This window comes from Wyeomyia smithii, chromosome 1, assembly GCF_029784165.1.
Source record: "Wyeomyia smithii strain HCP4-BCI-WySm-NY-G18 chromosome 1, ASM2978416v1, whole genome shotgun sequence".
NCBI classification, from domain to species: Eukaryota; Metazoa; Arthropoda; class Insecta; order Diptera; family Culicidae; genus Wyeomyia; species Wyeomyia smithii.
The window spans coordinates 74,230,325-74,244,164 of NC_073694.1; the positions used below are offsets into that span (position 1 = coordinate 74,230,325).

The 13,840-nt window shown below is 37.6% G+C and overlaps 1 protein-coding gene across 1 annotated transcript in view; it reads left to right on the plus strand.

The window, feature by feature from the left end:
- The first annotated feature begins 488 nt into the window (after positions 1-488).
- LOC129729673 (transcription factor Sp9) overlaps positions 489-13,840 on the plus strand; it is a 64,530-nt gene continuing 51,178 nt past the window's right edge. Inside the window, exon 1 of the mRNA XM_055688425.1 lies at positions 489-2,006. Within this exon, the coding sequence (XP_055544400.1) occupies positions 1,902-2,006 (105 nt within the window). The 5' untranslated portion in view covers positions 489-1,901. The remainder of the gene's footprint in view (positions 2,007-13,840) is intronic.

The following is a 13,840-nucleotide window of genomic DNA, read 5'->3' on the forward strand; positions in this document are numbered from 1 at the left end:
GCGGTAAAGGGGGCGTGATTAGCGAGTGGGCCCTAGCGCGAGCACGCGCTCACTCACGCTGCCAAGGAATCGCACCAGGGCCAACCGATGACGATGATGATGGCTCTGTCGGTCGGGTGCACCGGTGAGCACAGCGAGTGGGAGAAAGTAGGCGTTCCCGGCTCGGTTTGCATGTTTCGGAACACCGGTAACACCAACACACGCAAGCAGCCCACCAGCTGAGCGAGTATTCGAGTCCGAACCGTTGCCAGAAACTGGTTTGGGTGCTGATGCTGCGCACAGTGCACTCACACTGGTGCAACGCATGAGACTGCGAAAGCCGATCCTCTCTCCGGGTCGACTTCGGGACCGGTTCCTGTTCTGTTTCGCTTGCGCTACGTGACGGGGGGTTTACATTTTTTCGTTGTGTTTGTGGTTTCGGTGTGCGCATTCAGTGTATCGCTGGGTGCTGTTCGGCTTAGTTCAGTCGATCGTGGTTGCGCTCTTTCTCTTTCGCCCTCATCAGCAGTCACACTCGAACTCGTTTCGCTTCGGCTGTTGTATGAGTAATTTATCATCAAACAAGTTTTTCCATATTATTCAAAAAACTATTCAAGTTAGTTGAAAGAATAATCTTGAATGGTGAACGTACACGTACAAAAGTCTAATTTATCAATGGGAAAAGCGTTACTGGCCTGCCGCTGGGTGCTGGTTTTGAGAGCTGAACCCCTTTTTCGCTAGACTTGGCTGGCCGTCTTCCGCGTATCGGAAACAGTGTTCCGACGTGTCAAACTGCGAGTGCGAGTGTTTTGTTTTTTGTGCTCCGCGTGTTTCCCGGTGACGACGAACCCTCCGCCGTGTGTTTGATTGCCGCTTGGGAAAGAAAAACAATAAATTCTAATCCGTCATCCGGAGGAGACGAACCCTGAAGATAGAAAAAATACAAATAAATAAAACAAAAGTTTTATCCACTGCCGCCGTGCGTACGTGTGTGACATATGCATTTTATTGTCGTGTATTTTAAACGCTAACAGTTCGAAGCTTATTTAGTTCAGTCGATTGACATTTATTAGCCTACATTACCAACTGATCAGACTACCGAGGTGTCGTGACAAACAGCTGTGAAAATCGAGCTTTGATCGGTGACACGTCGTGCGGTAAGCAAATCGTTTGACTCCTATTGTGGGAAGCTGATGATTGATAGCGCAGTGATTAACGACTCATCCTCTTTGTGCGAATCCCCAACGTTGTCAGTGGACAATCGTCGGAGCTTCCCATTCGCGCGCCCGTCTTCAGTATCGTTAGGAGCGGTGAAATTCTTTGGATCACGGAACCTCTCGACCAACCAACCAATAATGAACACGTACAATTGCTCATTGTTATTTTCACAACGCGCAATTAGCGGATGAAAAAAGAAGCATCAAACGAAAAACGAAATTAATAGCTCCCAGAGTTTAGGCCAATAGCAAAAAAAACGGAAAACTGAATAATGTTTTAGAAGTTGCCGCTTGCCTATCGTTTTCAAAATATCAAATTAAACAAATAGGCGATCGGAAAGCCAACAGGCAACCGAACAAAAAAGTTACAAATCCGTAGAAGAGCCCGTAAGCCAAAAAAACTAAACGCTTTAGAAAAAGTGTTTTAAGATGACTCATTTGATTTAATTGCACGCTCTCCCGAAGAAAATTATCTCCTAGTGAAGATTTGTGAAGAAGCTGAGCCGAAAGAGGAAAAAAAGATACATACATTCAAAATCGACATTTGGGAAAAAATAGAGCAAAAAGTGATCCACCGATAAACGGTCGGCAACGGAGTAACGAGTGCGCGGTAGAGTGCGAAACGGGTTTTAACGATCGCTGTTTCCCCGATAGGCAGCCAAAACGTCGGATCCCACGCGGAGGCTCGACCACACGACGTTCAGCATGTTGACCGACATGAGTCCGTCGGCAGCCGGACAATTCTACGGGGCGCAGATACCGGCCATGGGTATGAACATCGCCAACATCACCCACATGCAAAAACCTACGGTAAGTGTTGAAGCTCAAATTTTCAATGCCCAACATGTGGCCATTCCATTTGACATTTTCCGACATCGGACGATGATTCGCATATCGTTTGACCTCCCGCCTCTGTCGGAGGGTAGTATGCGCGCGCGTGTTTGATTGGCACTTTCAGCCAGGCTCCCTGCCGTGAGCCGATCCGGAACGAATTACCGAAATGATGTGTGCGCCACACTGCCACTCCCGAATCCAGGTCCATTTAGGGCAAGCTGGGTAGCGTCCCGGTTCCCGAAGGTGGGCCGCTTCCAACGTACGGGAACGAGAGTGTGAAAGCGATACACACAAACCTGCTCGGAAGAAGACCGGCGCCAGTTTCCTTTCGGTTTCTTTATTTTGTTCTTCCTCGGAGTGTGTTTGATTTATAATCAAGCAACTGTAGGCGCCTGTCAATGAAATTGATTGGTTTAAGGTTACCGACCCCAACATAATGACCACTCGGGGTGTGCTGTGTTTTGGACATTTATTACAAAAGATACAGAAAGTTGAAAATTGAACAGGCTCATAATGAAAAACTTACTTAGGGTACAAGACACACGCACGACCGAGTGCTTAGTTAAAAAAAAAAACAGCTGTCATATTTTTTCGTAAATCTTGGTCGATCTAACTGAACTTTCGGTACAAAATATTCGAAATCTCAGTAATGATATTTTGTGCCGAATTAATATGACAACTGTCATATTTTTTAACCAACCACTCAGTGGTGCCGTTCTCGGCAATAAATTACCGAGATTCGGCCGTTCTTAGTACTGAATTCTATTTAAACAAAACCGGTTGGTTATTGTGCCGGTGAAACACCGACTGTTTCCATTATCCTAAGCACATTTGTATTAATTTTATACTTATTTTTCCTTTTTTTGCAATTTCCAAGTGACTCCAGCAAAATACTGCCCCACAATAATAAACCGTTTAGAAAGATGCAAAAAAATCATTCCTATTTGTATAATCCTATTATTTTTTACATTATATTATGGATCAAAATAACAAAAACACGTTCTGGTAACAAATTCGCTCAATGAACTTGAATACAATCATATAGTAAAAGACCTCGCTTGGTCTGGTCACTTTTTGTGTTCCTGCGGGTAAGGTCGAGGGCCCAATGTTGTTATTTTTTGCAGGATGCTCAAGGTAGCGATGAACTGTTGAGTACTGAGAACTGTACAGCTTCCTTTTCCTCTTTAAAAAATGTCTGTAATAGTTGAATTTGTAAAAATCACATTGGAATCAAAGTAGTCAACAATTGTGAAAACTATCTTGTTTCGGTCTTTATTATGAAACACTTTAAAAACTGAATTGTAAGGAACTAACCTTGATTTCTGTATACGAACTATCACAAAGAAACTCTATTAATGAGAAATTGGCAGCTAACGCTGATAGAGGAAAGCAACAGACATTTTGACAGATCTTCGATGACGACACATTACACACTCATAATAAAACGTATCAATTACGAGATAAAAATGTTTTTTTTTTTTTGTTCAAAGCTAGTTAACATGGTGTATTTTTTACAATAATACAAGGTATACGGCTCTAAAGGCAGTAGGAGATGGTAACGTGGGACTAAACACTGTAATTAGAGGGATTTTTACTTACAAAGGTTACAGAATTCGTTTGTTCAGTGACTTACGTTTTTTTATTTGCAGCCTTTCCTAACCCATTTTCAGGCGGAGAGAAATCAGTTTGTACCTCAAAGTTTTTAACTCATAAACTATATGCACGATTGACACAAACTGTATTGCATATTAATGATCAATCTGTTCTCTAACCATACTGAATAGTTTCATCGTGCAAATTCTCAACTATAATTGTAAAACTTAAAGTTTGAATGTCAGATGATGCCATATGGCATCACCTGCCTAGAATGGGTTAATTTTCTTAAGAAATATATATATATATATATATATATATATATATATATATATATATATATATATATATACATATATATATATATATATATATATATATATATATATATATATATATATATATATATATATATATATATATATATATATATATATATATATATATATACATATATATACATATATATATATAAGAATTTTGTTCACACTTGGCGATACTGTGTCTGTAGCGTTTTTTATTTATTTGACACGAAAAATTTTATTTGAAACAAATAATTTCTCCTAATGCGCCTTAATCAGTTAATTCTATTATTTCAAAACCAAATCCAACCACATTTCTCAAATCCAACAGTACTTGCGTTATCATCATGAATGCTTTTGTCTTATTTAACTCTGATTAAATCAAATTTATTATATGAATCCTACACTGAAAATGATTTCTAAGCCGTTTTATAGGCTCACTAAAAGGGAAACATTAGAAGACATGTTGAACAAAACTATCAACAAGTTTCACCAAAAAATCGTAGCAATTAAAAATTGCAACGAAGTTGAAGTTTAAAAGGATTTACTTGTGTTTTTGCTTTTTTTATTTCTTAATTATTACATTCACTGTATTACTAAGATAGCTTATATAACAACACATTCACAAGCATTAGTTGGCTCTTACTCCTCTATAAATTCATATTTTTAGGAATTTACTCCTTCGATATTATGCCGGTCACGATCATTTAGTGAACAACATGCAATCATGGACCAGCGACGTTCTGCTACACCTGTCTTTTACGGTACTGTTGCCTTTACCAGCATCAAGCATGCTTTCGTTCAAGACATCAGTTTTTGTTAGGCTCTAACAGCATGTTAAAAACTGTTTAGGAAGGAGGTTTGTTTGAAACTTTTCTAAAAATCTTTACTTTAGGGACATCACGTTAGACTAAGTTCAATAATTGACCTGTCGGGACGGGGAGACTCTGTCTTTTTTTGTGCTGATACAATAAATGTCACAGTAAATGTTTGGTGTCTATTTATGGCGTCTGTTCTAGGTCTGTGCTTCGAGTAACACGGTTAGGCTTAAATAAGTATAAGTATTTGATTTATGACTTATTAAAAATTCAAAAAGCGCAAAGAGCGGAGCGTATTTTACTATGAATGAATTGTTCACACAACTTATACAAAAGAACTATGTATTTATAATAATATTTTTGATCTGCACTGTGCTTGATAAAGAAAAAAATAGTTCACAACACTAAACACATTCACAACTAATCTCATTTGCTTCCGTTGTCCGTCTGAAGTAATATATTCTCAAGCAAAAGTTGGTTCTAAACATGTTTTACCGACAATTTGTAATGTATACACAACTTCAACTTATAATTATGATATATATGATCAATACACATCATATATTTATAACTTGTTAATAACTTAACCCTTTAGTACCCAAATTATTTTTCAGACGGACCTCGGTAGAATCACTTACTTACCTTACCTTACCTTATCAAACAGTGTCAAGCCGTGGTGCGGCCTTTGCTGTACGTAAGAATCATCTCCATTCCACTCGGTCCATGCTAGCAGTTCGCCAGCTCTGCAGTCTGCGTAGGGCCCGCAGGTCCCCTTCCACCTGATCGATCCACCTTGCCCGCTGTGCACCTCTCCGTCTCGTCCCTGACAAATTGGTTTCAATGACCATTTTTACCGGGCTGTCCTCCGACATCCTTACAACATGCCCAGCCCACCGCAACCTGCCAATCTTAGCGGTGTGAACGACAGATGGCTTCCCAAACAACTCCTGCAGTTCGTGGTTCATTCGCCTTCTCCACACTCCGTTCTCCAACTGCAGTCTAGAGGACTACCGGTCTGATCAGCGTCTTGTAGATGGTTAACTTGGTGCAGCGGCGAATTTTACTCGATCGGAGCGTCCTCCGGAGACCAAACTATGCACGATTTCCTGCCAAAATGCGCCGTTGGATTTCTCTGCTGGTATCGTTGTCGGCAGTTCCCAGTGAGCCCAGATACACGAAATCATCGACCATCTCAATTTCATCACCACCAACTCGAACTCGAGGTGAGAGGTTAGCGATAAAATCACTTTAAGTACTCGCAAAAGTCAAATGTACTACAAGGAATTAGCGTAAGTTGTCCCATGTATATTCTAAAATCGTTAATTTGCAAGCCGCAACAAGATAATTTCTTTTTTGACACTCCAACCACTATTTAATAGTGTTGTGAAATCCACCGAAGCGATTTTGTTGTTTTTTTTTCTCACAAAAGTGATTAAATATGTTTGAGGATAACACTGGTCGATAAAAGCGAAAAAAATTCTGCTCTACAACTCAAAACAGTTGTTCACAAAGATTATAGCTTTTCATTCGTTCCTGAGAATTTTAGAGCTCCTATTGTAGGCAGAAGTGAGTCAAAATACCGCACAGTAAGTGCTCAGCGGGTTTCGTCGCTTCTACGTTGGCTCCCGGGAAAACGTATTTGAGTCTCTGAAAAAGGTCTGTTTGCGGGGTGCACCAAAATTCACAGAAAAGGGTAAAAGGTTCGTTTTTTTCTGAATTTGGGATCAAGAACAAAACCTGTGTTCACCAGTGTAATCGATCAACTCTTTCCTATGTAGTTGTTTGCTGCTCAAAGGTTAGCGCTCGAATTAAAACTGCATTAATAGAAGTTTGTTTGTCAATGTTTGTGACACCATCGTGCAAAGAGTTCTCCAATCGTGCTTTAATAAGTACACTTTATACGGACGAAGTCGGATTGAAAATGTGGCAAATAAAGTGCTGTCAAAATTGTTGCATTGATTGCAGATATTTTTTTTACGTTGGGTTGAAAGTTAGCTTATTCCTACGCTAATTTCGTGATTCTTTGACGGATTATGGCTTTCGACTTGAATATTCGCTTTTCGTTACGGAGCAACATAATCCGATTTTTCCACTTTCCCTAGAGTTAAAGCAAAGGCGGTTTTGAGGCAGATAACGTGAAGCTAATGTGCGTTACTGAACTGCCCGCGTGTGTTATTAAACTATTTAAATTTAATCAGATGTGAAATGGTTGTATAAAAAAAGATATGGAAACTCTATTCTTTAGAAAAGAACATTATAAATATAAAAACAACTTGACCTGAAAATAATTTAAAAAATTAAATGCTTTTTTTTATTCCTTATCTATATTTAATTTCAATTCAATATATCATATTTATACCAAACTGAGCATGTTATTTCATTGCGTAAACATTTCACGATACGTTCAAATGAAATTCAGATGAGTTTATTAATTCTGAAAACTCCCCCAATTTCTTTCATGCTGTGTTCATTTACTACTTTCTCCGTTTCCGGAACTAAATTAATGAAGTTTTAAAGTTAATTAAGCAATTGAACCAAGACATTTTCATTGTAGTTGGAGTTGGACTAGAACTCAGTTTGTATGATGATCGCATATAAATTCTGATATTGCTATTTATTTACGGTGGCAAGGTTGACTAAGACAAAAATTATGTTTTTGATCCGGTCGTTTATGGTTTTATTTCGAGCCGATTAAGAATTCTTCTAGCAGATCAAAACAATCCGCTGAAACGTCATCCACCAGCATAACATTCAATACAATTTTATAACTGCTGACAGAGAATTACGACCCTAAAGATTTATTCATTCAAGCAACAAAATCATTCGCCTTATGTAACTTTTTTATATCATCTGAAAAAAAACTGGGTGTTCTAAGCAAGACGTGGTTTCAAACAAAAGTATATTCGTGTCCTCCGGTTTTGTAATTATCAAATTAAAACTGCTCGAAATTCCTTGAATGCGATTTGTAATTTTCATTTCAAAATCGAATAATATCGAACATATTTTTCTAAAAAAAAAATCATGTTTTACTCATGAAAATAGCGCAGTTTTATATATAAAAATCGGAAATCTCTAGTTAAACAACCCAATTACGCAAGCATAAAAACGAGCAGTTACCATGTTCAGTACACGCTTAGCCGGGGGTAACCAAAATTGAAATGCTATCACTTGATTATATTTATTTATGTTTCTCTCATAAACTTGATAAGCGCATTGGAAAGTTTAATGAATATTAAATAGTGAAAAAAGATTTTGTTTCTATTTGTTATGTTTGTTGTTTTAACTACCAACGAGATCACGTTTTCAATGAAACACTCAGTCGAACATGTTACTAATACTAGACTGAATTAGTACCGCATAACAGTGTTTATCGTGAAATTTTCTCATGAGCACTTAAATATTTCTCTTCTTAAAGTCTTGTACATTCCTTTTATTGAAAGCTGGCATACATGCCCCTCCAATTTTTACCGTTATGTACCCTTATGTACCGAATCATACTTTGAACAGTCTCAAACTTCGAACACTTCAGAATAAAAATAAATTTTTATAGCTAGCGTAATCAAAAATATAGTTATTACATACCATTTCGTTCCCTGAAATATCCTTAACCTCGTGATGTATAGCTCTTTACTGTAGGACCACTTCCAAGGAATCAGCAGGCGTTTAAAAAAGTAACAGTCACTATTCAAACGGTTTGCCTATCTAGCTCTTAGCAACAACTTAGACGAATTTTGAATACTCGTTGTTTTCATATACAAAACATGTTTAAATTTATATAAAGAGCACCTAATTGCAATGAAAACAAAATAACCTACATGCTAAATCTTTGATATCGACCAGAAAATTTATTTTTCGTTGACTTTTTAGTGCAAGAAATTACATCATAGCTTAAGTGTTCGTAATTTTATGCAGTAAGATATAATATTATTAAATTTGATAAAAGATGTCTCAAAATACATATTTCGCTGACATTTTCCAATTCATTCAGCAGAACTATTAAAAAAATCGATTTCAAAATTCAACAACCGTATGTGATTTTAATACACCCCTGTTGACAAGAAATCATGACACAGGGATGCTACACAGTTAGAAAACTTTATGTCGAATCGCATATAAAGAATTGCCTCCATCGCTAATGTCCATGGTATTCGTCGAAAATTTGAATGATATTTCATATAATTTCAAACAAAGTCGTGATCCACGTTAGAGGCAACTGAAATTGAAATTAGAAAATATTTCACGTGATGTGAAATATCCAGAATTTTTACTGTGTAGATTTTTCTTTCACATGCTTCCACACTCTACGAAAAAATGTCTTCACATATTATAAATCTGTAGAAATTAAACTATTCGAATTGACATTTGGATAGTTGGCGAAATGGTCGGTAAACAAATTGAACTGGAAGCGGTTTATCAACCGACTATTGAACTTCACACGTACTCTAATTTCTTCGAAATGAAAACATGTCTTCACATCTGGCATCCCTGTCATGACACATTAACTAGAGTTATGTCTCCTACAGGCCAGCCAGGCCAGACTACTTGACAGTTAGTCATATTTGAAAAAAAAAATCAATTTTTCAATTTAAAAATCAAAGAAAAATCGTAGTGATCCAAGAAAAATCACGCAGTGCTAGGTCCACGTATATTGAGAAATCGCAAGTATAACCCCCTATTGGCCAATATCGATTCGGTTTTGTATATTTTGAATGTTGAAATGATCAAAATTATTGTTTACCCACTACACTGAGTGAAATTTATTCAGTTTTTTAATCTTTTCTGTCTTTGTTCATTCAGAAGTTCTGCATTTGGAGTAGGTCTTTTTGGCCAAAAACTTACACATAGAAGAATACAATATTACCGTTATGCCTGACAAATCAGGATTTTGTCATATTCCTGATTGCGTATCAGCTGAACAGACTAAACTCAAAATTTTCTTTGGCTTTGATTTTTTTTTAATTGATTTTTTTATAGAATGTTGCTTATTGAGGTATGCACTTTCACCTGAAAAATTGACTTTTTATCACACAAAATGACTGCCTCATTTTTGCCAGACGTTTCTACTTACTTGTTGCCAGATTTTGTTTAACACCTAGTTGTCAATTTGCGAACTACGAAAAGTCAAATGATGCTTTCCGGATTGCAAGAAGTCGATTGTCGCTTTCTATGCTGGTATGTATAAAAATACGTACTGTAATACAACTCAATTTGTATTTGTGGTACTCAATTTGTACTTATTTTCCAAACAAATAGGGTTAGAGTCGCTGGCATTTTGCTACGCCCTTTTTATTGATTGCCGCTAGTAGTACAATCTGGTATAGATATGCAGATTTGTCTGTAAGGTGCAGACTTTTAACTTTTCTTTCGTCTGTACCTTTCTATTAAATTGCTTTTATTGAAAGTTTTTGCTTAAATTTTTTTTCGGAGTCGACCACAGCTATTTTCTATTTTCCAAGCACTTGCAGACTTGTTTCTGGCATTTCTCGACAATTGGGTTGTCTAGCTATAGGAATCAGTTTTTTGTATCATCTGAAAGAGCTGCATTTTCTAAGCAAAACGTGATTTTCAAAAAAAATCTATCGTTGTTATTCGATTTTTAAATCACGAATTAAAACTGCTCGAAATCGCTACAATGACAGTACGCCCATGTACAATTTAGAGCGATTTTTTATTCTTCATTCAAAAATCGAAGGACAATGACAAAAAATTCAAAAAAAAATACGTTATGCTCAGAAAACTACCCTCTTTTAACTGATATATAAAAATCAGAAATCCGTGAATAGCTGAACAACCCAATTGTTCAAGTTTCTCTAGTCGATCTCTATTTTATCTGAAGTTTTACTAGAAATACTGCTATAACATTTGCAATCAAAAACATTAACTTTACATTTTGCACTTCAAACTCCCTCCGAATGGGGCTAACTTCTTAAATTTTCCATGAATTAAATAGCTGAAGTGTAGATACTGCCAGCATACCGACTCATTTTGGCGTTCACAATGAACGAAGAAGCTATTGTACGGAACATTACTCGAGCAAAGGAAAATAAGCCGCCGCAGAAGAAGAACACAAAAACCAACATCGTTTCACAATTGATAAAATGTAAATGACCAACCTTTTGATCCCCTTCGAGCGCAAACACCCCTTGAAACAATTGTACCAACCGAACAGCCCATCCGGTGTACCGTCGCGCTGATTCTTGGAACTTGATTACGAATTCAATCTCGATTCACCAGACAGTGTTGATTATCATATTTTTATCCTCCGTCTCTGTCCAACACCTTCCATTAAGCATACCTGCACAGCATACCACCAACTGCTGCTTGCAAAACCCTTTCGATCGGTGTGCTTGACTTTCAATGTTGATAATGCTTCGCTTGCACGCCAACTCCCGAACCCTCTCCCGATTCACACCAAACCCTCGCACTGCGCTGGGTAATTTGCCTTTTGTTTCATACAAAGCCCGATCCATCCGAGCATCGAATGAAAAATGATACCGAAGTCATCCCCTTGGAGCGAATTTCTTCCGCATGAATATTTTTCTCGTTTTGTGGTTGTTCTGTTTGTTTTCTGGTAGAAGGCTCCACCTTACTCCCACCAGTCAGTCGTGTCATCGGACAATGGGCTTGAATCTAGTTGTTTTTCATTGATGGACCTCTTCCCCGTTTTCTACTGGTTCAGTTTGCTGACAATTCGACACTTGCCACATGATCTTCAAACTTCAGCTGCAGATCAAGGGCAAACACCGCTAGCTGATCGGTAATGAGTGTGTGATAAAAGATGTTCAACGTAAAATATTAAAAACAAAACAACTTTAACCACTACTGCAATATTTCACAATGAAATAAATGTTAATTTGTTCAATTGTCATTCAACTGCCCTAATTTCATTTATTAAAAATCTCTAGAATCACTATGGCTTGGCCACTATCGGAAAGAGCTGTATGAGAAGAATGTATCAGTGCCTAAAAGATGTGAGTTAAAACATCTTATAATTAAACTTAAATTTAGAAGATTGTTTTTGAAGTACTAGAAGGCACTAATATCAGTTTATTGAAAGTATAAAACATAATTTCTATGGATTATTTTTTCAAGTATTATCTCGTATTTGTAGTATAACAACAGAAAAAGTGCAACAACCCCTACAAGCGTCGATAATCAGAATCACAGTACAAAAACCAGCACTTCAACGAAACAATGCGAACACTTTCAGGAAAAAAAAGATTAGAACAGTTCGGATAAAAATATACGGCTCCTTAAATTAAGTGCATTGTTTTTTGGCAAAAAAAAAGTACACTAATCTAGATTACAGCAACATACAAACAAGCGCACTCTGCTGGTAGCCCTCATGCACCCTACACATAATAGAAAGACTGAGCAGGGCTAGAAAACAGGTAATTATCGCTAATGCCACTCGAAAAGCGACCCCGAAAAAATGTCATATTTGTTATTATTTGTCCAGTACCCAGCTGAGCGAGCACCGTTGAAGCACCGGTGGTGCATTACCAAAAGTTGAAAAGAACAACAGAAACCAGATTAAGTCAAGAGAAGCGAGGACCTCTTGCGGGAGACCTAATTTCTGCTGAAGCACCAAAAAGGGAACAAAGCGTATGCCAATAGGGAGAGTACCAGCGGAACGGAGAACCCCTCAAGTGTTGTTGTTCTTTCAATACGTACTTTTTTGTTCCCGTTGCGCTTTCTTTGCCAGTTTATACCAGAACGGGAAAGATTTGTTCTGCTGTGGATAAGCTCTGTGCGCCTTAGAGATTTTTTTAGGTTTGTTCCTACGCAGAATGAGTTGCCATTTTCATAGAGCGTATGGATAAAGACAGGAAACTTGCTGCCTTATTCCACATGGTGCGTTAAAATTGTTAAGACTTGATCGAATCGATATAAAAAAATTATATCTATGTTTGTTTTGTTAAAAATCCTGTTGGGGACCGTTCCTGAACCTCGTGGTCATATTTTGATCACTTTTTCTACCGCTCCTACCCGCCGTGGTCTTTCGTGGACTTTTGGCTAGCCCCCCCCTCCCCCTGCGACTTTAACCACGTGGTCTTTTCATTTGTCAAGTGCCAAAAGTTCGCTTAAATTTTTTACATTTTTATTATTAAATTTTCAGTACATTTTATATTTCTAAAATGCAAAAGCTTCATTCTTGACTTGGTGACAACAATCAATTATAAGTCAGGAAATAAGACAACGTGGTCATTTCGTTAACCCCCCGACCCCCGTGCATGGTCTTTCGTGGTCTTTCGAAAAAACCCCACGTCTTCCTCTTCATGACCACGTGGTTTAGGAACGGCCCTTGCGAGTTATTCAAAAAAATCCATATCCTGCGTTGATTATGTGGTAAACCTTAAATGCTGAGCAAAAAGCGAAATAAATGTCAAAACAATTCTTAATCACTGACCGATTGTGGACGTTGCTAATTAAAACTGTTTTTTACAAATAAATTGGTATCAGTTTAGTGTTGTCTCAGTGTTTTTATCTTAAGCTTTTTGTATTGTTATAAAGATTGCTGCTTAGAAATAGCGGGGCTTAAGGGCATCTTCAGCGGTGGTCCAAATCGTTGTTTTGTTCTATTTTTTTGGAACAAACTCAAACTCACTGCTGCACCGGTGGTGTAAATTTTGTTTTATACCAGATCTAAATTGAAAAAAAATTGAAACTGGTATACGTTTTGGTCTATTTTTGTCACTTTTTGGAACAAGAAATAGATCGTTCTAAAACCCTTTGTACGCTGCCAATAGGAGGTAAAATGTCATATTTCAATTGAACACCTCATTTTTGGCTATTTCCATATAAGTGTTTTGCGAGTGTTGGGGAATAAGCTAAACAAAGATTTTTTATGACAACTCACTATTCATATTTGTGGCTTTTCTGAAGCAGAATATGAACAGGTTTGTCGTTTTTGGCATCAAGGAAACCGACCAGCAAATGGGGTAATTCTGAAAGACCATAACTGTCGCCTTAATTGTATTGGGACTAGAGGAGAACTTAAGAGGCCAGAAAAATGTTCCTCGAAGACGCTGAACTGAAAACGTTCAAAATGCTGGGGTGACATTGCGCATTTCGGTTCGGTTCATTTAGTTCGGGG